This window comes from Protomyctophum bolini, assembly GCF_963924005.1.
Source record: "Protomyctophum bolini genome assembly, chromosome: 5".
In the NCBI taxonomy this organism is placed as follows: Eukaryota; Metazoa; Chordata; class Actinopteri; order Myctophiformes; family Myctophidae; genus Protomyctophum; species Protomyctophum bolini.
Genome location: NC_137866.1, coordinates 18,170,895 through 18,198,893, shown reverse-complemented (window position 1 = coordinate 18,198,893; position 27,999 = coordinate 18,170,895). Strand labels below are relative to the sequence as shown.

General features: G+C 42.4%; 1 protein-coding gene across 1 annotated transcript; it reads right to left on the bottom strand.

Moving 5' to 3' along the window:
• Positions 1-21,308: 21,308 nt before the first annotated feature.
• On the bottom strand, positions 21,309-27,798 carry LOC308314983 (SAM pointed domain-containing Ets transcription factor-like; the record flags this gene model as incomplete). Its single annotated transcript, XM_080762807.1, has 8 exons — positions 21,309-21,487; positions 22,235-22,375; positions 23,678-23,722; positions 24,515-24,638; positions 25,274-25,347; positions 26,811-27,048; positions 27,403-27,555; positions 27,604-27,798. 8 exons carry the CDS (start codon positions 27,796-27,798, stop codon positions 21,309-21,311), a joined length of 1,149 nt encoding a protein of 382 aa, XP_080618933.1.
• Positions 27,799-27,999: the final 201 nt, after the last annotated feature.

The window sequence follows — 27,999 nt, the reverse complement described above, 5'->3', positions numbered from 1 at the left end:
CATATGACCAGCATTGTGTGTCTGTGTGTACCACGGAATGTGCTGATATGATTGGTTGGCCACGAAATGTGATGATGCATGATGATGTATGAGGATAAGAGCGCCCCTCACTTCACACAAGTGTGATTTCCCCCCCCTCTACATACCAAATCTGTCCACCACAGGTTAGGAAGAAGACGACGATGCAATCTGAGTCCTGCATTTATCTGCAGGCTTCACGGCGTTTCTTTACATTGTCAACATTGCAAACTTATAGATTGTCTATATTTTTGCCGAATGTTCACCTGTTTTTGCACAGAATAGGTACGTTGCGGTATAGAAACTGATCTGGGTGCAGCAGTTAGCCAGCAGCTTTTTTTTCCAATAAACCACAGTGAAGTGTAAAACAGCTGCAGCTATAGCTCAGTTTAATGTGACGGAACAAACAAAATGATGGAAAATAATAGAGACTTATTGACTATTCTCTATAGGAAACAGCATGCAGCAGATATTACTAATTATTATTAACCTGAATGCATGCACGCGTATGCAATATGCATGCATGCACACACACACACACACACACACACACACACACACACACACACACACACACACACACACACATGGATTGTGGAGTACCCCAACCTAAGTTTGTTACAGTACATGCATGCACTTATACATCCTTCTGACACTAAACATCTTGAAACTTGAAAATTCTTGATGCACGCACGCACGCACGCACGCACACACCAAATAAGGATATTACTATACAGTAGTAGGTAACATTTAGGCCTACTAGTGTCAGGTGGCAGCAGAACAATGAGAAGACGCAGTGTGACCTTCACACATAGAGACGGCAGACTTCAGCATCATTTTCTCCGACAAACAAACAGCAGTGAGAAGAAATCCATTCCTGGCTGAACAAAGCCAACAGTGATTCAGTATAACAACATTTACCCACAGACATAATCAGGCTCCTGGCAGACAAATGACAAAAACGCATAGGGACTGCAGAAAGGTAGAGGCCTATTATTGCATTGCGCGAGGGAACAGAATGCTGTAATTTCCTGTCGTTTGAAATATATAATCTCAATTCCAAGGCTCAACTCATTATTAGTGCTATATTGTTTGTTTCTGTTTCTGACAGGGCCAAATAAGGCCAGCCAAGATCCAGTAATTAGTCTAGTTTCCAGTACAGGGCATAACAACGCTAATCAGGGGTTCATAATTAGCCTCTGGCCTAGGTCCTGAGAAGGGAAAAAAAAGAAAGAAAGAAAGAATCATACTGATTCTCTATGCGTGCATATGACTGAGTGTATGCATGCATATAGTTTATGTTTATGTGTACAATATGCCTCTGCATCTGCATATTATACACATGCATACTCTAAGTATGTGTACACGACGTGTATGTTTACAGTATGTGTATCTGTGACCTTTAAATGAAGGCACAGGGGTTGGGCCTCCGGGCTTGTGTCACACATACTGCCATGAAGCATTGGCCTGGCAGAATTCCCTAACCTGGGACTTGTACTTGTGTGTACTAAGAAGAATGACCTCACGCTTACCCCTTTAACCCATTTAGACAGGGAAGCCCTTTTCGTTGTCATACCTTTCAATCCGGGAAGCCGTTTTTGTATTTATTAGCTGTTGTCGGGAGTTCAAACAAAGCGCCCCCGGAGCCGTCTCTGGTTTCAGGTGCAGAACTGAGAGGAATAGTATTTTCCAATATTTTAATTTAACAAATAACAATCTACCCTCAAGATCATGTGGTCTGCATATTAGAAGCCATTCTTATTGTGACATGTATACAATCATCAGTATTGATTTGTAACTCCAACATTGTTGAACCAAATGGACCCAAATGGTTCCATTTGTACTCTCTTTACAGAGTTAAATTAACACTCAGGATTCTGCAGTGTAGCTGTCTGGCAGAAACAGCAAGTGGTTTGACCTCTCAACCCTACAGATGTCCAGCGCCTGCAAGGTCAGGGCAGACCTTTAAGGTTCCCCCCACGGAATAATATGCTCTGTGCATATAAAATGCAGTACAAACACATACCTTTTGCACTCTCTGAGTTAGCCCTAAGGATTTTGTTGTGTATACCCTTTTATTTCTATGATAGGCCATTTCTGCTTAATCTCATAGTTCCACTGATAGGCAGCAGTGACACAATGTCTGTCTATCACTGACAGGTCAGCCACTGCCTCACCTTATGTGACACTTGGCACACTGTCTATTGTCTTTATGAGCTGGGTGGTATTTTCTGTTCAACCTAGTTTCATTCGTAAGCAGTGACAGTATCTATTTGCTGACAACTAACCCTGTCTAAAGGCCCTGACATTGTTCTTATTGCTGTCTTATCTAAAAGCTGGATATAGGGCCCCTCGAAAAAATAAATAATATAATCAGACCGGTCTGAAGTGTGTGGTACTGTACTGTACTGTACTGTACTGTACTGCACACACACACACACACACACACACACACACACACACACACACACACACACACACACACACACACACACACACACACACACACACACACACACACACACACACACACACCTCTTGATTAGCAGTAGCGTAGCTTATCTCGTCAGTGAGTGTGCAGGGTGTGAAGTAAGTGGTGATTAGTGAGGACAGTTGGAAGTCAGCAAGCAGTTCTGAACAATGCGCAATCAACTAGATTAAACAGCACAACATCTAGCATGACAGCCTGGCATTGGCATTTATGCGCACGCACGCACGCACGCACGCACGCACGCACGCACGCACGCGTTAGTTTGAGGTAATTGGGAACATGTGATCCATGTCCTGGGAAATGTAGACTCCATACATTATGGATATATTATATTCTCTCTCATTCTCTCCCATCCATCACTCCTTTCTGTCTCTCCCTTTTTGTCCACAATTCCCTCATGTCCCTCTCTCTTGCTTTCTATCCAACTTTCCATCTCTCTTTCTCTCTCTCAATCTATATCAATCTCCATCTCAATATGCGTCTATGCCTTGCTTTCTCACTCCCTGCACTATATGCTTTCTCATATTGTATTTTATTTTCCTTTTCTGTATTTTGCTCCTTTCAGATCTAACACTTCTTCTCAATCTCTCTGTCTCTCCTTCCACGCACACACACACACACACACACACACACACACAGTCGCACACACACACACACACAGTCTCTCTCTCACACACACACACACACACACAAACACACACACACACACACACACACAGCACACACTGCACAGTGCACACACGTCTTATATTCTCTCCAAACCTAATTCTTTTCACTTTTTCCTTTCATCCTCTCTCCACCTCTTTCATAGTCTGTTCCCTGTCATCTGCCCCCCCCCCCTCTCCCCTTATCTGTGCTTCCATACCCTACAGCTCTAATAATAATAATAAACTTTATTTGTATAGCACCTTTCATACATAAATGTAGCGCAAAGTGCTTCACAGGGCAAAAATAGAATACAATAAAAATAAGTAGTTAAAATGATAAAACAATGGCAAAGAACAAAATTGAATATAAGAACATAAAATAAATAAAAACAAATAAAAACAAATAAAATAATAATAAAAACACCACATGCAGCAAATCAGTCAGGGCAGGGTGGGAACGTGCAAATTAAAACTCAATTAAAAGCAATGTTGTAGAAGTGGGTCTTGAGCTGAGCTTTAAAAATGTCTACAGAGGCTGCCTGACGAAGGTACAGTGGGAGTTTGTTCCATGCCGACGGCCCATAGAAGCAAAAAGCTGCTTCCCCGTATTTTTTAGTTGCCATTTTTTTCGGCAGCGCGAGCAGGCCAGCAGTGGAAGACCTTAGGGGGCGGTTTGGGACATATTTAGGCAGGCAGTCATTTAGGTAGGAAGGTGCGAGGCCATTGAGAGCTTTATAGACAAGTAAAAGAATTTTAAAATCAATCCTAAAAACAACCGGAAGCCAGTGCAGTGATGCCAAAACTGGAGTAATATGTTCTCTCATCTTAGTTCTAGTTAAAACTCTGGCTGCTGCATTTTGGACGAGTTGTAATCTGTCAGTTGTTTTCTTAGGCAATCCTGAATAAAGTGCATTGCAGTAGTCAAGCCGAGAGAAAACGAAGGCGTGGATTAGCGTTTTTGCATCGTCCAAGGACAGATAGGCTCTGATTCGTGCAATATTTCTAAGGTGAAAAAAGGCAATCTTGGTAACATGATTAATGTGAGAATTAAAATTCAATTCAGAATCAATAATAACCCCCAGGTTCTTTACTGTACTGTTACTTTCTACAGTCAGGTTACCAAGTCTGCTTATTATTGATTGTTTCTGCTCACTAGAACCGATGATGAGAACTTCTGTCTTATCCTCATTTAGCTTGAGAAAGTTCTCACTCATCCAACATTTAATGCTAGACAAACAGGTAATGTTACAGTATATATCATTGTAAAGGGAGAACCACTTATACTACTGGTTATTAGCCTGAAGGTGGGTGGGGTGGGGGGGGGGGGATATTGGGAGAGCATGAGAGACAGAGAGAATGGGTTGGTAATGTATAAATTGTCCCCACACATAGCGCTTCTTCAGGCAGGGAATTTCCCAAGCAGTGGAAATGGCTGGTAACCTTGCGTGTCCCTCTATAACCATGAGTTTAGGGGGGGAGGAATATCTTTTTACTCTCACTGCTTTCCATGAGCATTCTCCAGAGCACAAATATAATAGTCCCATGGTACCGTATAAGTATATGTCAAATTACACAAACATAAAGAGAGAGACAGTGAGGGAGACAGGGAGAGAGAGAGACAGACATGAAGTAAGTAAGAGAGAGAGAGAGTGTGAGTGTGAGTGTGAGTGAGTGTGAGTGTGAGTGTGTGTGTGTGTGTGTGTGTGTGTGCGTGCGTGCGTGCACAAGAGAGAGCGCAGAGTCGAGCAAACATGCTCCGTGCGTGATTGAATCTGTTCCCATGGCCTTGTATTATACTGATATAAATACTTAATATCAACGCTCTGGTTCACGTCAGAAAGTATACCACTGCATTGCTCTTTCTCTCCAGATGAGAGAGCAGAAGAAAACCCCTGGCTCAATGGAGACTGTAAGCAGTATATACAGCATATCAACAAATATCTCATGTAGGTTACATCTACTGCACTCTTGTCATGTATCGGAAGCCACCAAGAGCTGTCAGCCGCTATCCCCTGTCTTTGGTCGCATGTTACATAATGATAGGCCTGCACTGCTCAGCTCGCCTTTCATATATAGCTATATGATTCATGAATCAAACCTGGGATGTCTGTGTGTGTGTGTGTGTGCATGCGTGCATGCGTGCATGTGCAACTGTGCATATTAGGTTGACGGGGTATTCCCAATACCAACCCTGGGTCATGTACTGTATCTATCTGTGAAAGGAATTGGTAGGTGCATGTTTTTGAGGATGAGGAGGTGAAATGGGAAGGTTTTGATGATGATGATGATGATGATGATGATGATGATGAATATAGACTATCCCTGGCTCTATTATTATATTTTTTAAGTTGAAAACAAATTCAAATATTTTTGAAAAAGAATTTCATGAATAAAAAATCTAAACAAATCAAAGAAATCCCCTAAACTAGAAAACAAATTAAGAAGTAATGTAAATATCAGATCTGCAAGCTCGCAAAGGGGTGCGAAGCAACACGTTGTGATGAGCTTGTACATCTGCTATTATATAGTTCGGGTCCGGGCAAACGTCTGATTTCTCTTCAGGGTCTTGAGTGAAATGGTTTGGGAACCACTGCTATACAGTCACTATTTCCCTCAAAAATCCATGGCTTTACATTAATTATATTAATTAGTAGGCCTATTGAAAGCATATATGTTGTGTTATATGTTAGGTAGCAGGCTATATGTTACAGTAGGCTGCATTAGCAACATTCATTTTATGTTGCTAATGATATAGCAAAAGCCTGTCATACATGTTATGCCATTAACAGGAAAACCATGACCATACTAGGCTACTATACACACATCATCAAACACACGCCTACATAGTAAGGCTAGCCCCTTGCTACTAATACACGAAACGCAGGCGCGCGCGCGCACACACACACACACACACACACACAGTCACACACACACACACACACACACCCATGCGGAAACAAGCGTCCGAGGAAAAACAACAAGACGCTATACATGCCTCCATCGCAAACATGAAACAGTTTCTTTAAACGTCTGCATGTAGCAATTTACGCATTTAGCACCTTGCAATCAAGGACAAAACATTGCCTTGAAAACGCTTTCTTTCTTCAGCAGACTATACATGACATCTCATATGTAGTCTACTTGCCTACTCCACGCTAAGCAAAACCATATCGATGGGGACATCCTATTTTAAAGACATCACAAGTCAAAATGCCGTGGGCTATACACGAAGAGAGAAAGCAGAACAGGGCATAGTCCTATGCAATGTCAAACCTATTTTCAGCACCAAGACAGTTCCTCCCCGCATGCAATCTCAGCATTGCATCTTCATTCAGCACCATGAACAGTGCCCTCTTTCTGTTACTGTAATGTCACAGGGCCATTTAAAGGCGGGATTCATAATGGAACGGCATGTCAGGATTCAACGTTATAAAATGAATCTTTCTTTCAATCTAAATGAACGGTAGAATCATGCAGCCTATGAGGGTATTGGCCTATAGGGTAACGAATCGTTCGTAGGCTACAACCCGATGCGTTAAATATGTGTGTTGGTCGTGCACTACCCATTCATATACCAAATCCCCACGTTGACAGTTGACACACACTAACACGGCGGTGTAAAAACGATCTGCAGCAGGCTATTATTATGTGTAAAACTGCAGAAGGGTGGGGGTCTTGGGGAATACAACTCTCAGCCCATCCCATCAGCTATAGTGCACGTTCAAGCGTTGTTTCCTTACCGATTCATGGCCATTCCGGGGCCTCCCATCCCTCCGCCAGCAGCGGCACCGTTTACCGGCTTGATGTGTTGTCCAGTACCCGGTCCTGGCACTGCTCCCCCGGCCACCACGGAGCCCATCATCCCGGCAGACCCAGGGTCTCCGCCGGGCTGCCCACCTCCCTCCATGCTCCCTTCGTTCCCCATCTCGGTCTCGGCTCAGGAAACGGATGAGCTATAGACGGAGGAGGGAAATGTGTTAAATCGGCGGTTTGTTTTCCTGGTTTGTCTTTTTGCCTCGTATAAAAAAAAGAAAGGGTAAAAGAAAAACTGTGGAGAGCGAACTCAGCGTTGCTCCTCCATCACCACCACCGCCATCATCATCATCACCATCACCATCATCCTCATCTTCATCATCACCTATAGCGCCCGCGATCTGGAGTACACTGCCTCCTCCTCCTGACGTGCATGTGTCGGGAGCGTGCTGCGCGACAACAAGAGCAGTATGGAGAAAAAAACATGAGAGGAGAGAGTAGAAACGAGCGCGCCTCTCTCTCTTCTCCCTCCCTCCCTCCCTCTCTCTCTCATTCACTCTCTCCCTCTTGTTCACTCTGCCGCGGGCTGGAGCTGAGCAGAGGAATAGTATAGGCTACGAGAGGAATGGAGAAAGCTGGTCTACGTGCACGTTGCACGGGCCACTGCCTTACCTTGTTGTTACTGGAGAAGAGACGGGAGCGCGTAGAGCCACCAGGCAGGAATGGTGAATCAACTGCACTGGAGTAGCACTAGCACGTGACTCGGACTCCCCAAAATCGCGCCTTGCTACACACCTGGATGTGCATTGACTACTAATTGCGCGCGTACGTGGCGCGCATGCGTGTGTGTGTGTGTGTGTGTATGTGTGTGACGTTAAATCTTAGAGTATATATACAATAGAGAAGGCACCCAAGTTCTCCTCCCGTCCACTTGCATTGAGTTGCTCAGAAGCGCATGAGGCGAATCCACTCCTCCTTCCGGTTTAGGAGCCCTGTGCATTCTGGATTTTTGCCCTCAAACACATGAACGCGCGACGACCGACACATGAACTAGCATCGTGCGTGTGTGCGTGTGCGTGCTACTCGTGGTGAACGCGCATCGCTATGTTGTCTATATCTCAGGCTCTGACGTGACCTAGCATCTAGCCGAGCTGAGTGGCTAGCGCAGTAAAGGCTAGTGGTTTTGAGGTGGCCTTTTGCGTCATACAAAGTGAAAGTGTAATAAAAAAAATTATTTTATTGCTCGAAAAGCTTCCTTACAATGACATTGAGTTGACGTGTAGGTCTTAGGGTAAGCTGTTGCATAATCGCTATTTCGCACTCGGAGTTCCATGCTGCGGCAGAGAGCTGGGATGCAGCCCTGCTCACGTCCGTTTGTCCCCTCTCACCGGCCGGGCACAGCCTAGTGCGCACACGGTATAGCCTCTGGTAGTCATGCAGGCTGCTCTCAGCCGGTCGGACTCTAAATGTGTGAAAATAAAATGTATATAACGTACTCAAATGTGTTAGTTTTACCAATATTGTTTGTTCATGTGAAATGTTTGTTTATGCATAATGAATTGATGAGAAGGCACATCAAAACGGGGAAATTGCCGTACTCTTTGAGTGTGTGTAAACGTATGTTTTCTCATGCCAATAAAGCCCATTGAATTGAATTGAATTGAGTGTGACTCTGTACCAAATAATAAATTGCCTCAACTGATCGTCTGACCTGTCCTAGATTATAAGCCATGAAAATATTCTGCATTCTTTCCCATTCTGCAGCAAGGGGCGATATAATGCTGTGATTCATTCCACTTTACTGACCGTTTCATTGCCTATATGTCCGATTGTCCGTCATGAGTGTGTCAAAAACACACTTAAACTCGCTTCAAGAGATTAAGCCAAAATACTGTGTCTGTGTTTTGTTGGTATTTTCAAGGGGTGCCAGCCCCTCCTATGCCCAGCTTTGTGTTTGTGTGTACCACATAGTGATGATTTCATTGACTGAGCACGGAATGTGATGTATGATGATGTATGATGATAAGAGTGCCCCTCACTTCAATGTATATTCTATCCAATGGATAATTGGATAATTCTATCCAGAATAGAGCCATACTGTGTTGATGTTTGTATGATTGTATGATGATGATTGTATGATTACTTCATCTTCTGGTTTAAGCTGGGACACCTGTGACCTTCAAGCTAAAATTTAAATTACAGGGAGACAATCTTACCACAACATGCAGCTTACTCAATCGGTTAAGACATACATTTATTGTTTCATTCTCATTCTGTTCTCATTGGATATCAGAACTGGATATCATCATGTCAAAACTATGCGTCTTCATGATCATTTTTGTGGAATCACATGGACTATAAAAAAATAATGTGTTTTGTCTTTTAGGTATTTTAATTCTGGTAATAATAGAAATATTCTAAAATATATAACATAATCTAATCTGGTGAACATATAGTACAAGTGCCTAATGAAATATATCGATTATCTAAACAAACGAGTACAAGCTCACAGCATGTGAGCTTTCCATTTTCTTTAGCTATTTAATGTAAAACAAAGTGGTTAATGAAATATATCCAGCATATGGTGTCATGTTCCTGAACCAGGTTTTAACAATTCACCTCTGAATGTTAAATGGGGATTGGAAAAAAAAACAGATTCCATGTGACCTGTCCATTTAGACTTATTTAAACAAATCAGATTCCAATCTGGATGTGGCACAGATAGATCTGATTCAGGCTAGATTTGGCTGTCAGTGTAAATGGTGCCTAAGGGAAACGTGTTCTCCACTGACCTTAGAGTATATAATATACTCTAAGGCACTGACCCCCCCTAGTGTCCAAGTTCACTTATTCTGTTAATAGGACCCAAGGAAGATATTTAGTTAAAAATGTTTAAAAGAAAACGTTAAATATTCTGATAGTAAGCATTGCCATAGCATCCCATCAGGAAGGAGTACCTTGGATGTACAGTATTCCAGTCCCACTGTTGTTTATCCAGTGTGAATAATAGATTATTTTAAAAATCATTGCAATTTGATCTGTGACTTTTGCAGAACCCAATGTTTTAATTCAGAGGTTGGTTTAAAATGAAAGCATTTTGATTATCTCGGTAAGCACATCAATACGAATCTGGGTTATTATTGTGGTTATCTTAGCACTTCATCATGGATTCCTTGGGTGAAATTCCCAGTTTTACACTTCACATGTGACATAGAGAAATTCTTCCTTGATCTCCACCTTTTCTTAACTGCACTTTGTCCAAACAGAATAAATGTAATTTACACACTTAACCATAATTTGATTTTAATTGGAAAATTGATCATTTTCAGTGTTATGGAATAATTTAACCATTGATTTTAGACTGTAAAGAGACGGCACTGCACAGAGCTCCACGACCACCAGTCAATCATTCAACCTCTGCCCAGGGATGGAGGCTTGAAGACGGGGTAGATGGAGAGACATACGCCTGGCAGAAAATGACTTTCGCCTACTTGTAGGTTATCAAACCATGTATTTATATCGGTAAATAATCATGTTGATGCTAAATCAACATTAACATTTCATGTACAGCTGCTATTTAAAAAAAAAAAAAAAGAATTCGGACTCGGGAGTTCTACAGCAGAAGCCTATGGTAAGTGAATGGGAAGTCCCTGGCCGTCAAAATGACATAAGCGATCTTTATAATCTTAATACTTGGTCACAAACCAACTATTTTACAAGAACAATATTGATGTAACTAGAGATTAGACAAATTATCTATATTTTATATACACAGAATAATAAGTAATGAGCAAAAGTCCTGATGCGACATTTCCTGGTTTTAATGCGGTCTGTCTCTCAGCGCTCCGCTCTGGGGCAGAGCTCAGAGAGCTGGCTAAAACTTGCTGGAGTGGGCGGAGCCTAGTGCGCGTTCATGTGTTTGAGGGCAAAACCTTACCAAACTGCAATACCTTCTTCGGCCACTATGTCCATTGCGCTTCAGGATTTTCTCTGGGTGTCTTCTCTATTGTATATACTCTAAGCGTTAAATAGCCTACACATATTATACAGAGTTGTGTGTATGAGTGTAGATAGATAGATAGATAGATAGATAGATAGATAGATAGATAGATAGATAGATAGATAGATAGATAGATAGATAGATAGATAGATAGATAGATAGATAGATAGATAGATAGATAGATACAGTATAGAGCCCAGTCTTGAGGTTTCTTGTGTAGAGTAGACCTATACCTCGGTTCTCTGATAATATCAGTGAGGTTGTTGATAACTCCTATGTGTGATGTCTGTAAGTGATCAATACATGTCAATTCATCAAATCAAAGTGCAGCGACTGAGAACCCTAGTCAAAAGGTCCAATAGGATTCCGATAGAAAAAATCCTATTGGAAATCCAATAAAAAAATCCTATAAGAATTTGGAACAAATCCTATTGGATATTTTCTTATAGGACTTTAGGACTTTTTCTATGGGATTATTATCCTATAAGAAATTCAGTCCCAGTGCCATTGAGATGTCCACACTCTCCTCTGTGATTACCTGGTCATCCATCGACAGCATGATGTGGTGACCCTCCCTGCAGCCTTTCAGCATCATCTTTGGTGTCGACATGTCAGTGCTGGTCTGAGCTAGGCCCTGGGGAGAGGGAATACCATTAACCATCAGACAAACACACACCCTCTGGCTAGTCTCCTGCAGAGCCACTGTGTCAAAAACAGAAACAACCATATGATAATATAAAAACTAATGCAATAATAAAATGTGGTTCAATTACATAGTGCTTCTCCCACTAGTGAACGGTTCATGGCTCACCTCAACTTCAAACGGAAACTCTGGTTTCTCCTTGAATAGTACAGGCAAGAGCAGAATTGCTGCTTCCGATTGGAGGCCTTAAAAAAAAAATACAATAAGTTATTATAATAATGTTATTTTCATAATCCTTTAAAATCACGAGAACAAATGTCAGTCAAGTAGTGAGTGAGTGAGTGATTCAGGGTGCTACTGCCATCAGTCAGTTTTTGTTACTTGAAAATCTAGTTCAAATTTCGATTCTGGCAATTACCTTTTTTCTCGCAGCGAGCTTATTGAGGATTTGTTTGTCCACATCAATGTGATATCTCTCAGATAGCAAGCGAGCTTTAGAAGGCAAAGTAGAAGAAACATGTATAAAATATAGTCATAACTCATGCAATTAAATAAGGAGACAATTGACACATTATTGTACTTACTATTTTGGATAGTCAGTCTGAGACATGGGAACTCAGAGAGCGTCTCTTATGTGCTGTGGTTGGACACAAAGTTTCTGCGGTACAATTTGATTCGTGTCAACCTTTCTTGAGGAGCTCTAGGTCTGGACGGACCTTCTCCATTTCCTCTCTCATGACTCTCAAATGTTCTTTGAGAGTCATCTTCTCCTGTATCAATCTATAAATCAAACAAGTTCTACAGATTCAAGTAAATTGCATAACATTGTTGAAAAATACACACATTGGACCTTTAAATGTATCAGCATAAAGGTCCCAACGTTCATTCGGCACAGACTAGTTTTCAGCTAAAACAGATTTTTTACCATGGTGCTTGGATTAACCTCAGCTGTCTCTGTCTGACGAAGTCGCTTCCTTCCAGTCCATTTTTCTGTTATTTGTGCCATTTCCTTGTTAGACACAAGTAGCTTCCTTTCTTTTTTTAATTTATTGTGCAGTGAATCAAGCATGGCATCCTGTGAAACAAAGTTTTTCAAGTTGTTAAAGATGAATAGAAACACTAGAATGCATCCCTTACTAGAAAACCCTTACTAGAAAGTAGGGGAAAAGTGCCCCTATTCTGACACTCACTGAAAATAGCAGATCTACAAGCTCACAATGTGTCACTCACATTACAAGACATTGTGAGCTTATCATTTTGATTGATTATTGTTGGTCGAGAGAATTGGTGTGTAGAATGAGGAAAAAGAGCAAACCAGGCATAGAGCTGACCCCAGTCTACCAAGTATTATTTAGTTTACCAAGTATAGCGCTCAGTTTCAGTGGTTAACAGCGACACATATAATTGTACCGATGCAGGTAACAACATGAACAAATAAAATCTTACATAGCCAGACCCAATGCTTTCCCTGAGGAATGGGTAGTCCAGGTTTAGGGTTGACAGAAGTTCCACATACTGAAAACGAGTTGGGAACCTAAAAAGGAAAATCAAACAGTAGTAGTGTTGATATTAGCCATAATAATTAGACACTGACAATTGACACATTTCCCGACAACGTCACACTGATAAGAAGTTAAGAACCTGTATTTGCGCGCAGGTCGGGGTCAAAAGAAACCCATCGCTCATTAGATGCAATGTAAAAGTGGTCACAGCACTGACGTGTAAAAATGCATCCCATCAAACTTTCAGATGCTGTTTTTCTCCCAGTGTGGAAGAAGATTTAGGGTGGATGTTTACTGCGATCCCTTGCTCTTGAAATATACCTTGTTTTATGTTGTTAAGTACAGTAGAGTACATGAATGGACCCCTACAATGACTGGTCAGTTATGATGATGTAACCTTTTCTCTCTCAAATGGAAATAATCTCTCCTCACTATTTGCAACATCCCGTGTGAGGTGGAATGGTCAATCTGACATGGATACTTCTATGATGAATCTTTACATACCGATGCAGTGCAGTGCCATGACAATTAATCAAGAGGAATAATGAGAGGAAGAAAAGATAACTCAGAGAGATGACCAGCATAAATGGTGAACTACAATGAAATCATCAGTAGCTAAATGTATTACTATTCTGGTCATCTTTATGTAAACACATTTTCATACCAATACATCACTTTCATACAAATACAACAAGTTATACATAACATAAAATAAATAAATACATACTGGTAGATAAGTACTAGAGCAACTAACTTAACATTATATTACTCATGTTGGCTATTCAACATAATATCTGGTCTCAAGCCCAATTTTGCACCAGTGATTCCCATAGGAGATTTGTGGTATTAATTCAAAATTAATCAGGACATTTCACAAAGTTTCACGGAAAATAGCTATAGCCAATCTACAAACTCACAGCCTATTGCAATGCAATTGGCTTGCAATGCAATGTTATGAGCTTGAGGATTGGCCATTTTCGAATAGCCAAAGTATAAGTGGTCTAACAGATTCTTTGCTATTTTACCTGTACCCCGGCCCAGGCCCCACTTTGAGAACCGCAATGCCCTACTATAGTCTACTTGGCAGCCCATGGAGCCCCATTGTGAACCCGGACATGTTGAGTACACCAAGGTTTTATGTTAGAAATGTTGAGTATGGGTCCCCAGCATGTAAATTAATAATGGGCCTGCCCTGATATCGTTGGGCAACTGCACCCGAAGATAGTTAAAGCCTGTGTTTTTCCCAAATGGAAGGCTTATATTAAAAATACTCAATATCCATAAACAACCATTTCCACCGTCTTCAAAGCAACCACACCAAAACACGGTACAAAATAGCCCCCCCTCCGCGGTTCCATGTGTTAAACTTATGGGACAAGTATAAGTATGCAAACAAATAGCAAATCACATAAATAAAGTTTCCCCTGTGCCATTTAATAAACAGTTAAACACTCACCTCAAAAAACGCTGAATAAACTGCTGAAAGTGGGAGTCCATCAGGCATCAGTCCAAGACGTGACGCAGTTTATATTATTTCCTCTTCTAAAAAGTTCAAAGCTCGCGCTAAGGACAGTCGGTGTACGCTTGTCAAAAACGAACAGATCTACAAGCTCACTCCGCGTTGCGACGCGACGAGTTGTTAGCTTGTAGATCTTAACATGAAACCGTGACGTAGTGTCAACCAATAACAAACAAAGAGACCGTTTACGTCTTGCTTGAATCACGACAGTTTTCTGAGAAATTCTAGACCGAGGTGTGTGTGCGCGCGCATGCGTGTGCGCGCGCGTATCACCTCATCTCCCATAAATTCCAATTTCCATCCATAGTAACACCAGTGTGTGTGTGTGTGTGTGTGTGTGTGTGTGTGTGTGTGTGTGTGTGTGTGTGTGTGTGTGTGTGTGTGTGTGTGTGTGTGTTTATCACTCCCATTGTAACAATAAGCAATATTTTATATATATTTTTATATATATATATATATATATATATATATATATATATATATATGTATATAGTATAGTAACACACACACATAATATAGGCCTAATATAATTGAAGGTCGCAATTATATTATTATTATTATATGATTATCGAAGGTTAACTATAGAATCGTACATCACCCAAAATCCTGTTCTAGCAACAGCTTTGGCATGTAGCCATGTAGCTATATACAAACAAAGCTATTTCTTTGCTGTGACACCAAAAACACCTGTTACATTTCATTTTGTGCTGAAGCTATATCTTTCACCAGTGGTTGAGAGTGTAGGGAGTATAGTGTATAGAGACTAGTTTAACACAAACTTGTGTTTGCTCCTGTATTGAAACTATTTATTGTGTACTTTGGCAGGCAACCTGCTGATGTCTTTGCTATTATACGAAGCAATTTATCCAGTGAAATACTGAAAGTGCATCTTAGACTTAGTTGAATCCACCAGCTATTTTTCAACAATGGATGACAGCTATGTTCCTGCTCCCAGTTGGTAGATCTATAGGCTGCTCAGCAACATACACCCTTTATGTGCCATTTGTATTACTTCTTTCTATGCAAAGTAATTTGTCTGCTATTGAACAACCCAGTTTATCTTCCATTTTACAAAGCAGCTTACTTGGTAAAATATGACATGTGACTCTTGAACTTATTGGAGTCGACAAGCTAATAGATGAGAAAGTTAGTGTATCTTGTACACTGGTCAGGAAATCTGTTGAGCCTGTATCGATCACACAGACAGACTGACTCGTTGGCGCATACTTAAGGAGATTAAAATGAGGCATGTGCCAGCACTCCACTTCACTCTGAGCAACAAGCCAAGGCGGGGGAACCCTATTGGCTATAAGCATAGGGGTCTTGATTTATTGATATGTGAGGTTTTATACCTCATTCAGCAATTTCCCTGCCCGTGTCAAGGAACAGCTACAGGCGAGGCCTCGTTGCCATTTATCTCCTTTTGGTCCGTCTTGTTTCTTACCGTTGTCTCCTCCTGCTTCCCATTAAAGAATGACTCAGAGACAGTCGGTGGCTTCCTTTCCTGTTAATGACAGGCTCAAGCCTTCCTCCACTGACCTCATCACCAGCCCATTCAAACCTCTATAGTCTGTACGATCCATTGTGAAGTGCTCATCTACTATAAGTCAGTTAACAACATCCCATCATGATCATGGTTTTCATTACTCAAACTTGACTATGGGAGACCAGGTATGCAATGATCTAACAGGTTAGAATAGAAAGCATGGGTGATAGCAGTAATTATCCCCAGGACTGCAGAAGTTGAGAAACACTGGATTTTGTAAATGTCATTTACGTATGTATGTGCAGCTGTTTCTAAGTCAACTCATAAGCATCTCATTGGTTTCTCAATCAGCCCATCACTGGAACATTAAGTAAAAAGAACAATGTTAGGTGTGCATAATCCTTCCCTCCCTGTACTCAATCCAACTGAAAAAGTGTATACAGCAGTGTACAGCACTTTGGTCAACACTGCTTCTTTTTAAATGTGCTTATTAAATACATTTGACTTGACATGCAGTGGAGATAACCAAACGGTCACATTTCTTCACATTTTCTTCCTATCTGAAGAGAAGACAAAACATCATATATAAGGCATGTGCTCATCTGACAATATACCCCTTTTCTGAGGATGGATTGGTCACATTAACACAACCCCTTCTATTTAGGAGATGCTATAACAGAACAAACTGTGTTGAGGGTTTGTGTGGATGCAATGGGACGTTAACGAAAGTGTGTGACTGTGACAAATGATCCAACATTAAGTCATATAAAAATATTATATATTAAAATGTGAATATTACAATACATGTTTTAGGCCCTCTTTGAACTGGCCACGCGTAGGATTGCAACGTTATTGATTGTTATGATGTCATAGACGTTTCACCGCAGTTGTCCACCGCTCCACCTCCACCCACATTCCAAAGGTTAAACGTTTACCAAAAAAGGTCCAAATGCCCATCCCTTGTGTGGACACACATTGGCTGTTGAGTATACAGTCCTTGCTATGAGTTGAGTAATTGTAATAGCAAGATACAGTATGCAGTCTTCTGCCGTCTCTGAGCATGAATTTGATTACAGCTAAGCTATGTATGAAAAAGGTATACAGTAGATTTGGTATAGAAAATAACAGTGAAAGGGTTAAGAAAAAGAATAGTGTGCTTGTTATTTTAGCTTTTTATCTGCCTCACATTAGTTCTGAAATAAGTTGAACGGTGAGACAGATTGTCTCGCTTCCTTTTCTCATTGTGAGAGTTAATTAAAGTCAGGCTGTAAAATAGAAAGCGTTATAGTATATCCAGTATTGGCTGATGTCTGGCTGCCTGCCTCATTCTCATGGGACTTATAGAAAGTCCAGGGTGAATAGAGGGGAAAAGAGAAAAACTGGTTGGAACTGGTTGGAATAATGTGTTCCTTCCACATGCTACATCGAATCGGGGAAACCTGTCAGGTGAAAAGAATACTCCTCATGCAGTGAAAGAAGCATGAGGTCAGTCCGTTGCTCTCCCCAGATTGGCAGATGGATTGTAGAGCCCAGGATCACATTAGATAATCCACCTGATCCAGATGAGCTCTCATCTCGAGCAGCCTGCAGATCCGACTCTAGTCAGGAGAGCCATATGCAGGAATGATTTATCTGTGATAGGCTAGCCGCTAGTACATTGACAGGCCAACTGTATCAGCATCAGTCAGTGACATGTATGTCCATTGTGATTTTAAATATGTTAACAGTGAAGACAGATAAAGACAAACATTGGTTGGCATGACATAGGCTACATTGGTTAGATCCATCCATCCATAACCTCTTGTTTAGAATCGGTTCACGGAGTTAGCAGTTCCAGCAGGGGAACCAACACTTCCCTTTCCCTTTAATACACTTTTATAGATAACCCAGCGTTGACCAGGGAATCCTGAGGCATTCCCTGGTCACTGTAGAGATACAATCCCTTCAGTCCTGGGTCTGCTCCATGACCTCCTCCCAGCTGGAGTAGGTAGTAGGTCGGGAGTGGCTTATTGTCGGTATCAGCCGGTAATACGCGGGAGTCCATCCCCATTACAATGCACTAGACCCCTGGGAGATGGATTGCTGAGGTTGAGCGTCACACCTACCACCAGTACTTCCCGCAGACCCGCACGACCTGCTGCACCAAGCCACGCTACTCATTCGCGGAGTTGGTGGAGTTGGCGGTGCCCGGGATCGAACCCATGAACTTGTGGTCCAAAGGCGAGAGCTCTACCGACTGATCTACCCAGACACAGATCATGAATACCGACTATAGGAGGCATAGATGCCCAACCCAGTTCATATGCAAGGTGAGCATCCCACCGTATCCCTAAGGGAGATGCCAACCATCCTCCTGAGAAAATGCATTTCGGCGTCTTGTATCCGCGATCTCGTTCTTTTTCAGTCATGACCCACATTTTATGACCAAAGGTGAGAGTAGGAACGAAGGCTGACCTGACCAACAGATTGAGAGCTTTGCCTTCTGGCTCAGCTCTTTTTGATCACAGCGGTGTGGTAAATCGAATACAATACTTATCCCGCTGCTCAGATTCTCTGGCTGATCTCACACTCCATCCTAATAAAACCCTGAGATACTTGAACTCCCACACTTTTGGACTAAGGACTCATGGCCTACTTGTATACAGTAGGTAATCTGTTTGAGAACCAGCGCCTCAGATTTAGATGCTGATCCTCATCCCAGCCACTTCACACTTGCCTGCGAAATGTGAAGAGTGCTGAAGCTGACAGACATACTAACAGTGAGGAGATGTTTGGTTTGGTTTAATGACAATGTGGGTTGTATGTGAATCTTTCACCTTGGACCTAGCCACACGCACGCATGCACGCACACACGCACGCACGCACGCACGCACGCACACACACACACACACACACACACACACACACACACACACACACACACACACACACACACACACACACACACACACACACACACACACACACACACACACACACACACACACACAACACACACACACACACACACGCACACACACACACACACACACACACACACACACACACACACACACACACACACACACACACACACACACACACACACTGTTCTGCTCTGTGCTTTTGTACTACTACTGTTTTATATTTTATTGTCTCTTTTTTTCATTGCTTTATATTGCTATGCTCTGTTGTTTTTTTTACCCTGTTCAGACTTTGGTCAGCCTTGGCTGTTATGTGTGTGCTATAAATGTGCTATACAAATAAAGTTTGATTTGATTTGAATTGATAAGGGTTCATTTGGTTCCTATAACTATCATTTAGCTGGGGACCCCCTGGAACTCCCTCAAGGACCCCTAGTGGTCCCTGGGGAACTACTGGTCTACATGATGATGTCCTGTGTGCTTTTATAAACACCTAGAAAGAATATTGCTGCAAATGAAGCTTAAACAATCCTGCTGGATTTACAGTAGGCCTACACAGTAATAAAGCTTCATATGAACTACATTTCCAGTAGTTTTGTTCCCACAGTAATACTGGTAGTGGATGTATTGTACCATATGTCCATAACTAAGGCCTCAGGCTCGCAAAAAGACAATGTAATTGATTTCCTTCTCAAGTCACTTCACAGAAATGTACCCGTTGCCCCATCTAGTGGACAAAAGATAGCATTGTACCTTAGGGTCTATCTAACTTTTTGAGTGGTGCAGCTGCTACAAAGAAATAGCAATGTGTTTCCCTATGTATGTATGCATGTATGTATGTATACATACTAGGCGTGTTCTTACCTCAAAGGCATATTTCCTGTTAAGAAACACATTATTAAATTGTTTTTATTGGTTTTTCTACACACAAGACATAGCCTACCTACATACATATATACACCACTAGACTACACATAAGCATACAATACATTAAGAACACCTTGAGAAAAATAAATAAATAAAAAAGACACACAATAAAATAAAGTCAAATAAAAGTATAAAGGTAATAAGGTCATATCATATTGCATCACATTACATTGTTCTCACACAGATTGTCACTTGCCATACAGGAGTAATTCAACTATTAGACAACGGTCCTACACCTGAACATCCGGGATTTATGTTTAAAATAGTCCAAAAATGGCTGCCAAACCTCATAGAATTTCTGGGCGGAGCGACTGGTGGAATATTTGAGCTTCTCAAGATTTAGGTGTGCCATCACATCTCCGACCCAGCGTCGATGTGATGGGGAATAGCTGATTCCAATTGAACAGAATAAGGCGTCAGGCCACGTTAAAAAAAACATGTGAGTAATTTAATCATCTACCTTTCTGAGGGGGCCATCTTTTTTCTTTACTTACTTTTTTCATTTATTTTTAATATGTTTTTGGGAAAATGAAAAAAGAAGAAAGAATAATTGAAAAAACATGACCCATCGCGAGTAGGACAATATAGTCACCAGAACCAAGGACAGGTGTCTCCGATGAATCTATCATGGTTAAAATGGAGTTTGAAGTTACAATGGGTTTGTATAGGAAGGGAGCGTGTCTGAAATATCAAATATCTAAATACCGAATCGAGCAACTTAAAAACTGTCCTGGCTGTTCACAAAAGCCTGAGTAGACGATGAAATTACTAATTTATTTGTAAGTGAAACATCCCTTTAATCTTATGTTAGTATATATCCTTATAGTCTGGAATATAGGCTCTATGCATAGCAGCCATTTTGGAAATTACTCTTACTTCTGGATCTGTTCCGACTTCCTTCCTGTTAACGATAATACAAATGAAGGCTCTGTTGCATTCTGCTCAAACAGAGTCAGTGTTAAGGATGCTACTGGCACAGGCTTACAGACAGATACAGAGATCTCCATATATGGACACAAAAGGGACACAGACAGACGGGTTAAAACAGGTGCTATGACAACGGGTATTGCAGACTATAGTTCCCAACTTGCAACATTCCCAAGTAGGCCGGTGGCCGACGGTCACAGGTCTAATGAAGGCTCTGTTCCATTCTGTTCAAACGGAGTCAGTTATACTAATTGAAGGCTCTGTTCCATTCTGTTCAAACAGAGTCAGTTATATAATGAAGGCTCTGTTCCATTCTGGTCAACACAGTCGTTGGCTCGTTGGCTCACTGGAAACACTCCACTACACCAGTGGGTCTCAAAGTGTCCTTTGAGTGGGTTCCAAATGGTCCCGCACGGGTGTGTAACTCTACTCTGAGAGTGTACAAATGGAACCAAATGGACCCCCTAGGGGTCCCGGACCTCCTGCCTCAGCTCACACGGGGTTGACAAACTGGTAGACTAGTCTCCGGGAGACGTCAGGCTTGCGTATGATGCCCTTCTTGTAGTACTGGCGAATGGATCGGCTCAGCTTGTCATAGTTCATAGCGGGACGGTTCTTCCTGATGCCCCACAGCCGGGCCACGTGAGCCGAGTCCTCTATCTTGAAGATCCCTGTCCACATATAGGATCAGTGAAGATGGTCAGATGGAAAACAAACAACAACAACATCATTATAGACTACCGAAGTGCCTGACTGACGTCACTCGTTCATCCCCTGGGAAGTAATTTCTCTATGGAGAATAGCATCGGGTCATCTTAGAATCGTCTCATACAAGCATCGTGGTCCAAAAATAAACACATTAGCTCTGTATCGTTTACGATAGTCGGTCAGTTTTGCACAAACTAATGGCCTTGGGCTAAAAACGGCCATAGCCGTCATCACAAATGTGATGAGGTCAGCGGCACATTTGTGCAAGTGGCTATATGGCCGTTCTTAGCCCAACCCCAAGGAGTGTGTTTTGATTCAGAATCATGAAAACCCCCTAGTTTGACACATGTTACTTAAAGCATCATGACATTTTGAAAATGAGCAGATGGATTCATGAATGTATGTATATAGATAATATTTTAGGCCAAAAAAATATATGTATATATATATATACCGACTTTGAACAAGAAAAGCCTGTTGGCTGCCAGACTATATTATCCCACACTCGATCTTGACTCACCAACACGCACGCACGCACGCGCGCGCACGCACGCACGCACGCGCACGCACGCACGCACGCACGCACGCACGCACGCACGCACACACACACACACACACACACACACACACACACACACACACACACACACACACACACACACACACACACACACACACACACACACACACACACACTGTGACACACACACCTTTGTCCTTGTTGAGCCAGCGTATAGAGCGGCTGTAGTTGTGAGGTTTGAGCAGCAGCTCTCGGAGGAACTGCCACAGGTGGATGGGCTGCTGGCTGAGGGGGGGGCAGGACACCTCCTCTGGCCAGGGGTCATCGGCACCTGCACGGACACGCACGCACACACGCACAAACAGGCACATCAGAGGACAACCTATTTGACAGTGTGTAGAAGAGCCTCTGCCTAATCAGCTAAAAGTCTAATACCAGCCGGTTCAAATGCTATCAATGCAATGGGCTGACTGAACGTGACATTATATCCCATTTAATCAGCCCATTGAATGGTATCAGTATAGCCGTCTGCTGACCTACCAAGATCTCTGTGCGTTTCGGCTACTGTTTCTCAAGCAAACGTGAGCAACGACACGCCCTGACACTGAATTTAACAAACAGGATTGAAGTTTGAATCCTTCATTGTTTATGTTGCAGAGAATGCCATTTGTTTGACTTTAAATATATATTGTGTGGTGCTTGATTGATAATTGATTGTTGACTCCATTGTAGGGAGCAACTACCAGCTGTAGCCTATACGTGGGGAACATGCCATCATTGGTTTTGTGTAGAGTGGGAAATTGAGTACTCTAATTATTAATTGTATTATTATGTGGACAAACTGGACATTTTGATGAGTAACTTTAAATGTGTATGTGATATGTAATGTCTCTGGATGTAATGTGTATGTGATATCTATGCAATGTCTCTGGATGTAATGTGTATGTGATATCTATGCAATGTCTCTGGATGTAATGTGTATGTGATATCTATGCAATGTCTCTGGATGTAATGTTCAGACTTGGTATGGTCCAATGGGAGGGGCTTAGCCTATATAAGTAGGGAGACCTGCCAGTGCCACTGGCTCACTGAGCCATTTAGTCAAGGACTGTAGAGGTGTGAAGACCAGGCCAATCTGTCCACTTAATGTTGTCCAGGTGTGAACACCAGGCCAATCTGTCCACTTAATGTTGTCCAGGTGTGAACACCAGGCCAATCTGTCCACTTAATGTTGTACTTTTGTTCATTTTGAACACTGGTCGTCTGTTCTAATCTGCAACAAGGACTCTCTTTTCAGAAACTTTCCAGTTTTTTTTACAATTTTCAACGAGTGCCTTTCGACAAACACTACCCACACTAGGCAGAGTGTGACAGTATCGCTTTGCAATGCAAATAATCGGTATGAATCATTTTGCAATGCAAATAATTGATTGTATCCATACACAGTTGTGCGTTGTATTTAGCAATTATGAGAAGAACAAAGAAAAAGAGGGGTTTCATTACTTTTCCATTAAATATTGCTACACTTGGTCTATCAATAAATGTGTGTATTCTCTGATATATCCATAATCATAAATTTTATTTAACACAAGACGTGAAGTCAAGACAATACACATGTAATCTCAGAACTTGCCAGCTTTGCCATCTGCTAGAGGGCAGCGTTCCTTCATACCAGCAGCTGAAAAGAAAGAAAGAAAGAAAGGCAATCAATGTAATATAACCTGGATTTCACCACCCTCCCCACATGGTAAAACAGTGGTCCCCATCTTTTTTACACTGTACTAGTGTGCAACCACTCCAAGGAACAGCAATGTCCGTGTCAACCTATGTGACTGTGAGTACCAGTAGGGGCAAAAGTGGCGCTGTTGTGTCAGAAACAGAGAGAGAGATAGTGCTGCACTGTTGCCTTCTAATGAGAGAGAGAGAGAGAGAGAGAGAGAGAGAGAGCTGTGGCAGGGGGAGAGGGGAGTTGCACCACTCAGTTCACACGGGTGTGATTTTTATATTAACATGTGCAACATGTTTGAAGTGCTGGACCAGACCCGTTTTCTCTCACAAAATTAAAAACAAAAGCTGATCGAGCCTTTGCAAGTTTTGCCCCTACATAGGCTATGGAATGAGCTCCCCTTCCGCCTAAAACGATTCACTACAATGCAACAAAATCCTTTTGTTATACCAATATTATGAGGAGACCATTCACTTCACAAGTTCACATTAACATTATAAGAGCTTACGCGTCTGCCAGTGTTTTCTCTACCTGAAGAAGAAATAAAACGAATAAATCTCTGGTCTCTGTCTCGACTTGGACTCAACCCTCTCGCACAATCGGTCTTAATTGACTCGGAATTTCCCCAACTCGGACTTGGTCTCGACTCTGACTCTCTTTGGGTGGACTCAACTACAACAATATAACTGTCTGTGAACTTTACTTACTTACTTAAACCCCCCTCCCAAGTATCAGTGCTCCTACCTGACCTCCAGATGTCCAGGTGAGCGTACAGCATGTCTCCACACTGTGAGGAACGTTGTCTGAACTCCTCCTCTGTCATGGAGCACAGATCCTTCCCTGTCAGCTCCTGGAACACCTTACACACCTGGAGGTCATAACAATTATCATTATCATTATCATCATCTTCTTCGAGCAACATTAGCCACTTCCTCCTAGCAGATTCCGAGTCGTTCAAGAGTGAAAGAGATATAATCCCACATCCGGTTCTCTAACGCTCCAGTTCGGTCTCTATCCTACTTTATACTCTATGCCCACGTCCCACTACCAGAATCAGAATACCGGTATTAATCGACGCGGTGTCTGGTTGCTAGGGCCGAGTTTACCAGCACTCCACTTGCCTCCATACTTCAACAGACTATTCATTACAAGTATTAAGTACTCTGCCAAGGTTCTAGACTTATTATCCCGCCCTCAATGTCTTCACATATTGTACAGGTAAAATTCAGGAACATTTCAGCCACCTCTTTTGGCCATTTACCAAGCGCTTTGGGTACTTAGAAAAGCGCTATATAAATCTGAGCTATTATTATTAGGACCACTCTACACAACGTCATCAAACAGCGACGCATCCCTGGTAACAGGCCACAGGTTTCTGCATTACACCTTTTTTTTCTTTTTCTTTCTGTGGTGCTAGAGCGGTCGAGCTTCTAGTTATTATTATTGTTGTTGTTGTTGTTGTTGTTGTTGTTATTATTATTATTGTTATTGTTATTAACACACCTGAGGTAGTCTGTACAGATGCTCTGTCCACAGCAACCACTTTTGGACGTGAACACAGCTCCAATCCATGGGCTCTGTAATGGAAGAGTCAACTTTAGAAGGTTCTAGAATGGAAGAGACAACTTTAAAAGGACAGCTTTACAATTCACAATTACAAATTAGGCATTTAGCAGACGGTCTTAATCCAGAGCGATTTACAGTCAGCAACAACAATACAGTAATACATCAAATGCAAGGCACTGGACATCAACCCATGTATTTAGGCAAGGTAGGCCTACTGGACATCAACACATGTTGTATTTAGGCAAGGTACTGGACATCAACATGTTGGATTTAGGCAAGGCACTGGACATCAACACAAGGTACTGGATCCAACACCTAATCAAAACACCTGCATGAGCGCATGCATGCACACTCACACCTGGGAATCGAACCTGGGTCTACCGCATGGAAAGCCAACATAACCACTAAACCAAAGGCATCCCTGTGACTCAGGGAAGATATTAGACTTTTTAGGCCATCAGGCTGAGACTGGGAGCCACTCTGCTACACACACACACACACACACAGTCACACACACACAGTCACACACACACACACACACACACACACACACACACACACACACACACACACACACACACACACACACACACACACACACACACACACACACACACACACACACACACACACACACACACATGCACGCCAACCTGTGAACATGCAACCAATTAAACCGAACGGCTTGGCCTTTAACAGGTCCTGTTCCAGTGCTATGAAGTAAACAGTGGATCATTGAACCTTAATGTCAAGAGAGAAGCTTCTAAAAGTTATTATAAAGTAAACAGTGGATCATTGAACCTTAATGTCAAGTGAAAAGCTCCTAAAAGCTATTGGGAAAGTGGAGATGACGGCGGTGTGTGTTGTCAACACAGAGAGACGTTTGCACAGGGCGTTCAGAGAGACAGGCGGCGATACAGACACACAAAGGAGTGAAAGATGCTTTAGAAGGTTTGTTTGGCCACACTTCTACCATTAATGTCACACTAGCTCTTTGTTTCAGCGGATAATGGTCGTCCGCGTGAGATCAAACACTTTAAGCCACAATAATTGTTATGGTCACGACTCGAGTAGAAAAATAATCTTTTCCTGCATTAACCCTAGAACAATAAGCATAACTTTTGTCAAAACATCACTAAACACAGAATTTTACCCTATTAATATTCCATAAAACTATTTCTCATCAAACTATATTGAAGTACAGCAATGGCAACTTTAAGTCATCATGACTTTTTAAAAACAAACAAACAAACAAAAAAATAATAGTAATATATATCATAGTGGGCCCTATCATATAGGGGACAAAATCGATGGTTTCTGTGGATATTTATTTAAAAAATATTCTTAAAAAAATAATCAAGCTGGGACCTCTCCTTTGGTCCACCCATTCCTGGGACATGAAAGTGTTGATTATATTAATGACATAATTCAGTGTATCCCCCCTTTAATGCACCATGTAACCCCGTCCCTATACCTGCTGTGATGTTGAGCAGCTTGCAGGCCGTGTCGATGTCCTTCAGCACCTCGCCCACCACCAGGCTCTGCACCTGCTCCAGACAGCGCTCCTCCAGCTCCTGGGTGGGGGTCCCTGTCCCCCCCTGGGTGGGGGTCCCCGTCCCCCCCTGGGCATGGTGGACCACTGGACACATCAGCTCTGGAGCCTTGGAGGACATCAGGGACACGCCGGGGGACAGCGGACAGGTCTCCGTCATCTTTATTGAACACAAGCATTTATATTTGACCTGTTTTGTCGTACTGTTGCAATGTTTCTATACATCATATACTGTCCATGCCCAACAACAGAAACAAACCTTTTTTTTTGTGTGTGTGATACAGCTGCGCCCTCTGGTAGTGGGCGGGTGGTGTTACAGCGTGACACACACACACACACACACACACACACACACACACACACACACACACACACACACACACACACACACACACACACACACACACACACACACACACACACAGACAGACAGACATGTTCTGCTAGGTCTCATAGTTAGTGCTCATTGCATTCGCAATCACTGTGTTCGCAATAACCTTATAATAATAATAACCTTGTTCAGTATCCAGGGTGGGGGGCTGAGGCTGCTCTCCTTCAGTATCCAGGGTGGGGGGCTCAGGCTGCTCTCCTTCAGTATCCAGGGTGGGGGGCTGAGGCTGCTCTCCTTCAGTATCCAGGGTGGGGGGCTCAGGCTGCTGCTGCTGTCCTCACAGCACAAGGGCAGGTGTTGGTGGTGGTGGTGGTGGTGGTAGACCCCCGTCCCCGTCCCCGGCCAGCCGTCGTTGTTGTTGGGGGGGTCCGGGAGCCCCAGCAGACCACGAGGGGGCTTGACGTCCTCCGTGATGAGGTCACCGTGGTGGGGGTGGTGGTGCCACGGCCTCACAGGGTCCGGGTGGGGGTGAAGGAGAGGAGGTCCCATGTAGAGCGCCTCACAGCCAGGACTCCCCATTCTGCAACGCAGGAGGGAGAAGACGCTGTTTACAATGTAGAACATACTATTAGGAAGAAGAAACTATTTACAATGTAGGACATACGAACTTAGGAACTATAGGAAGAAGAAACTATTTACAATGTAGGACATACTAGTAGGAAGAAGATACTAATTTACAATGTAGGACAGACTATAGTCCTAACAATGTTTCATTGATTC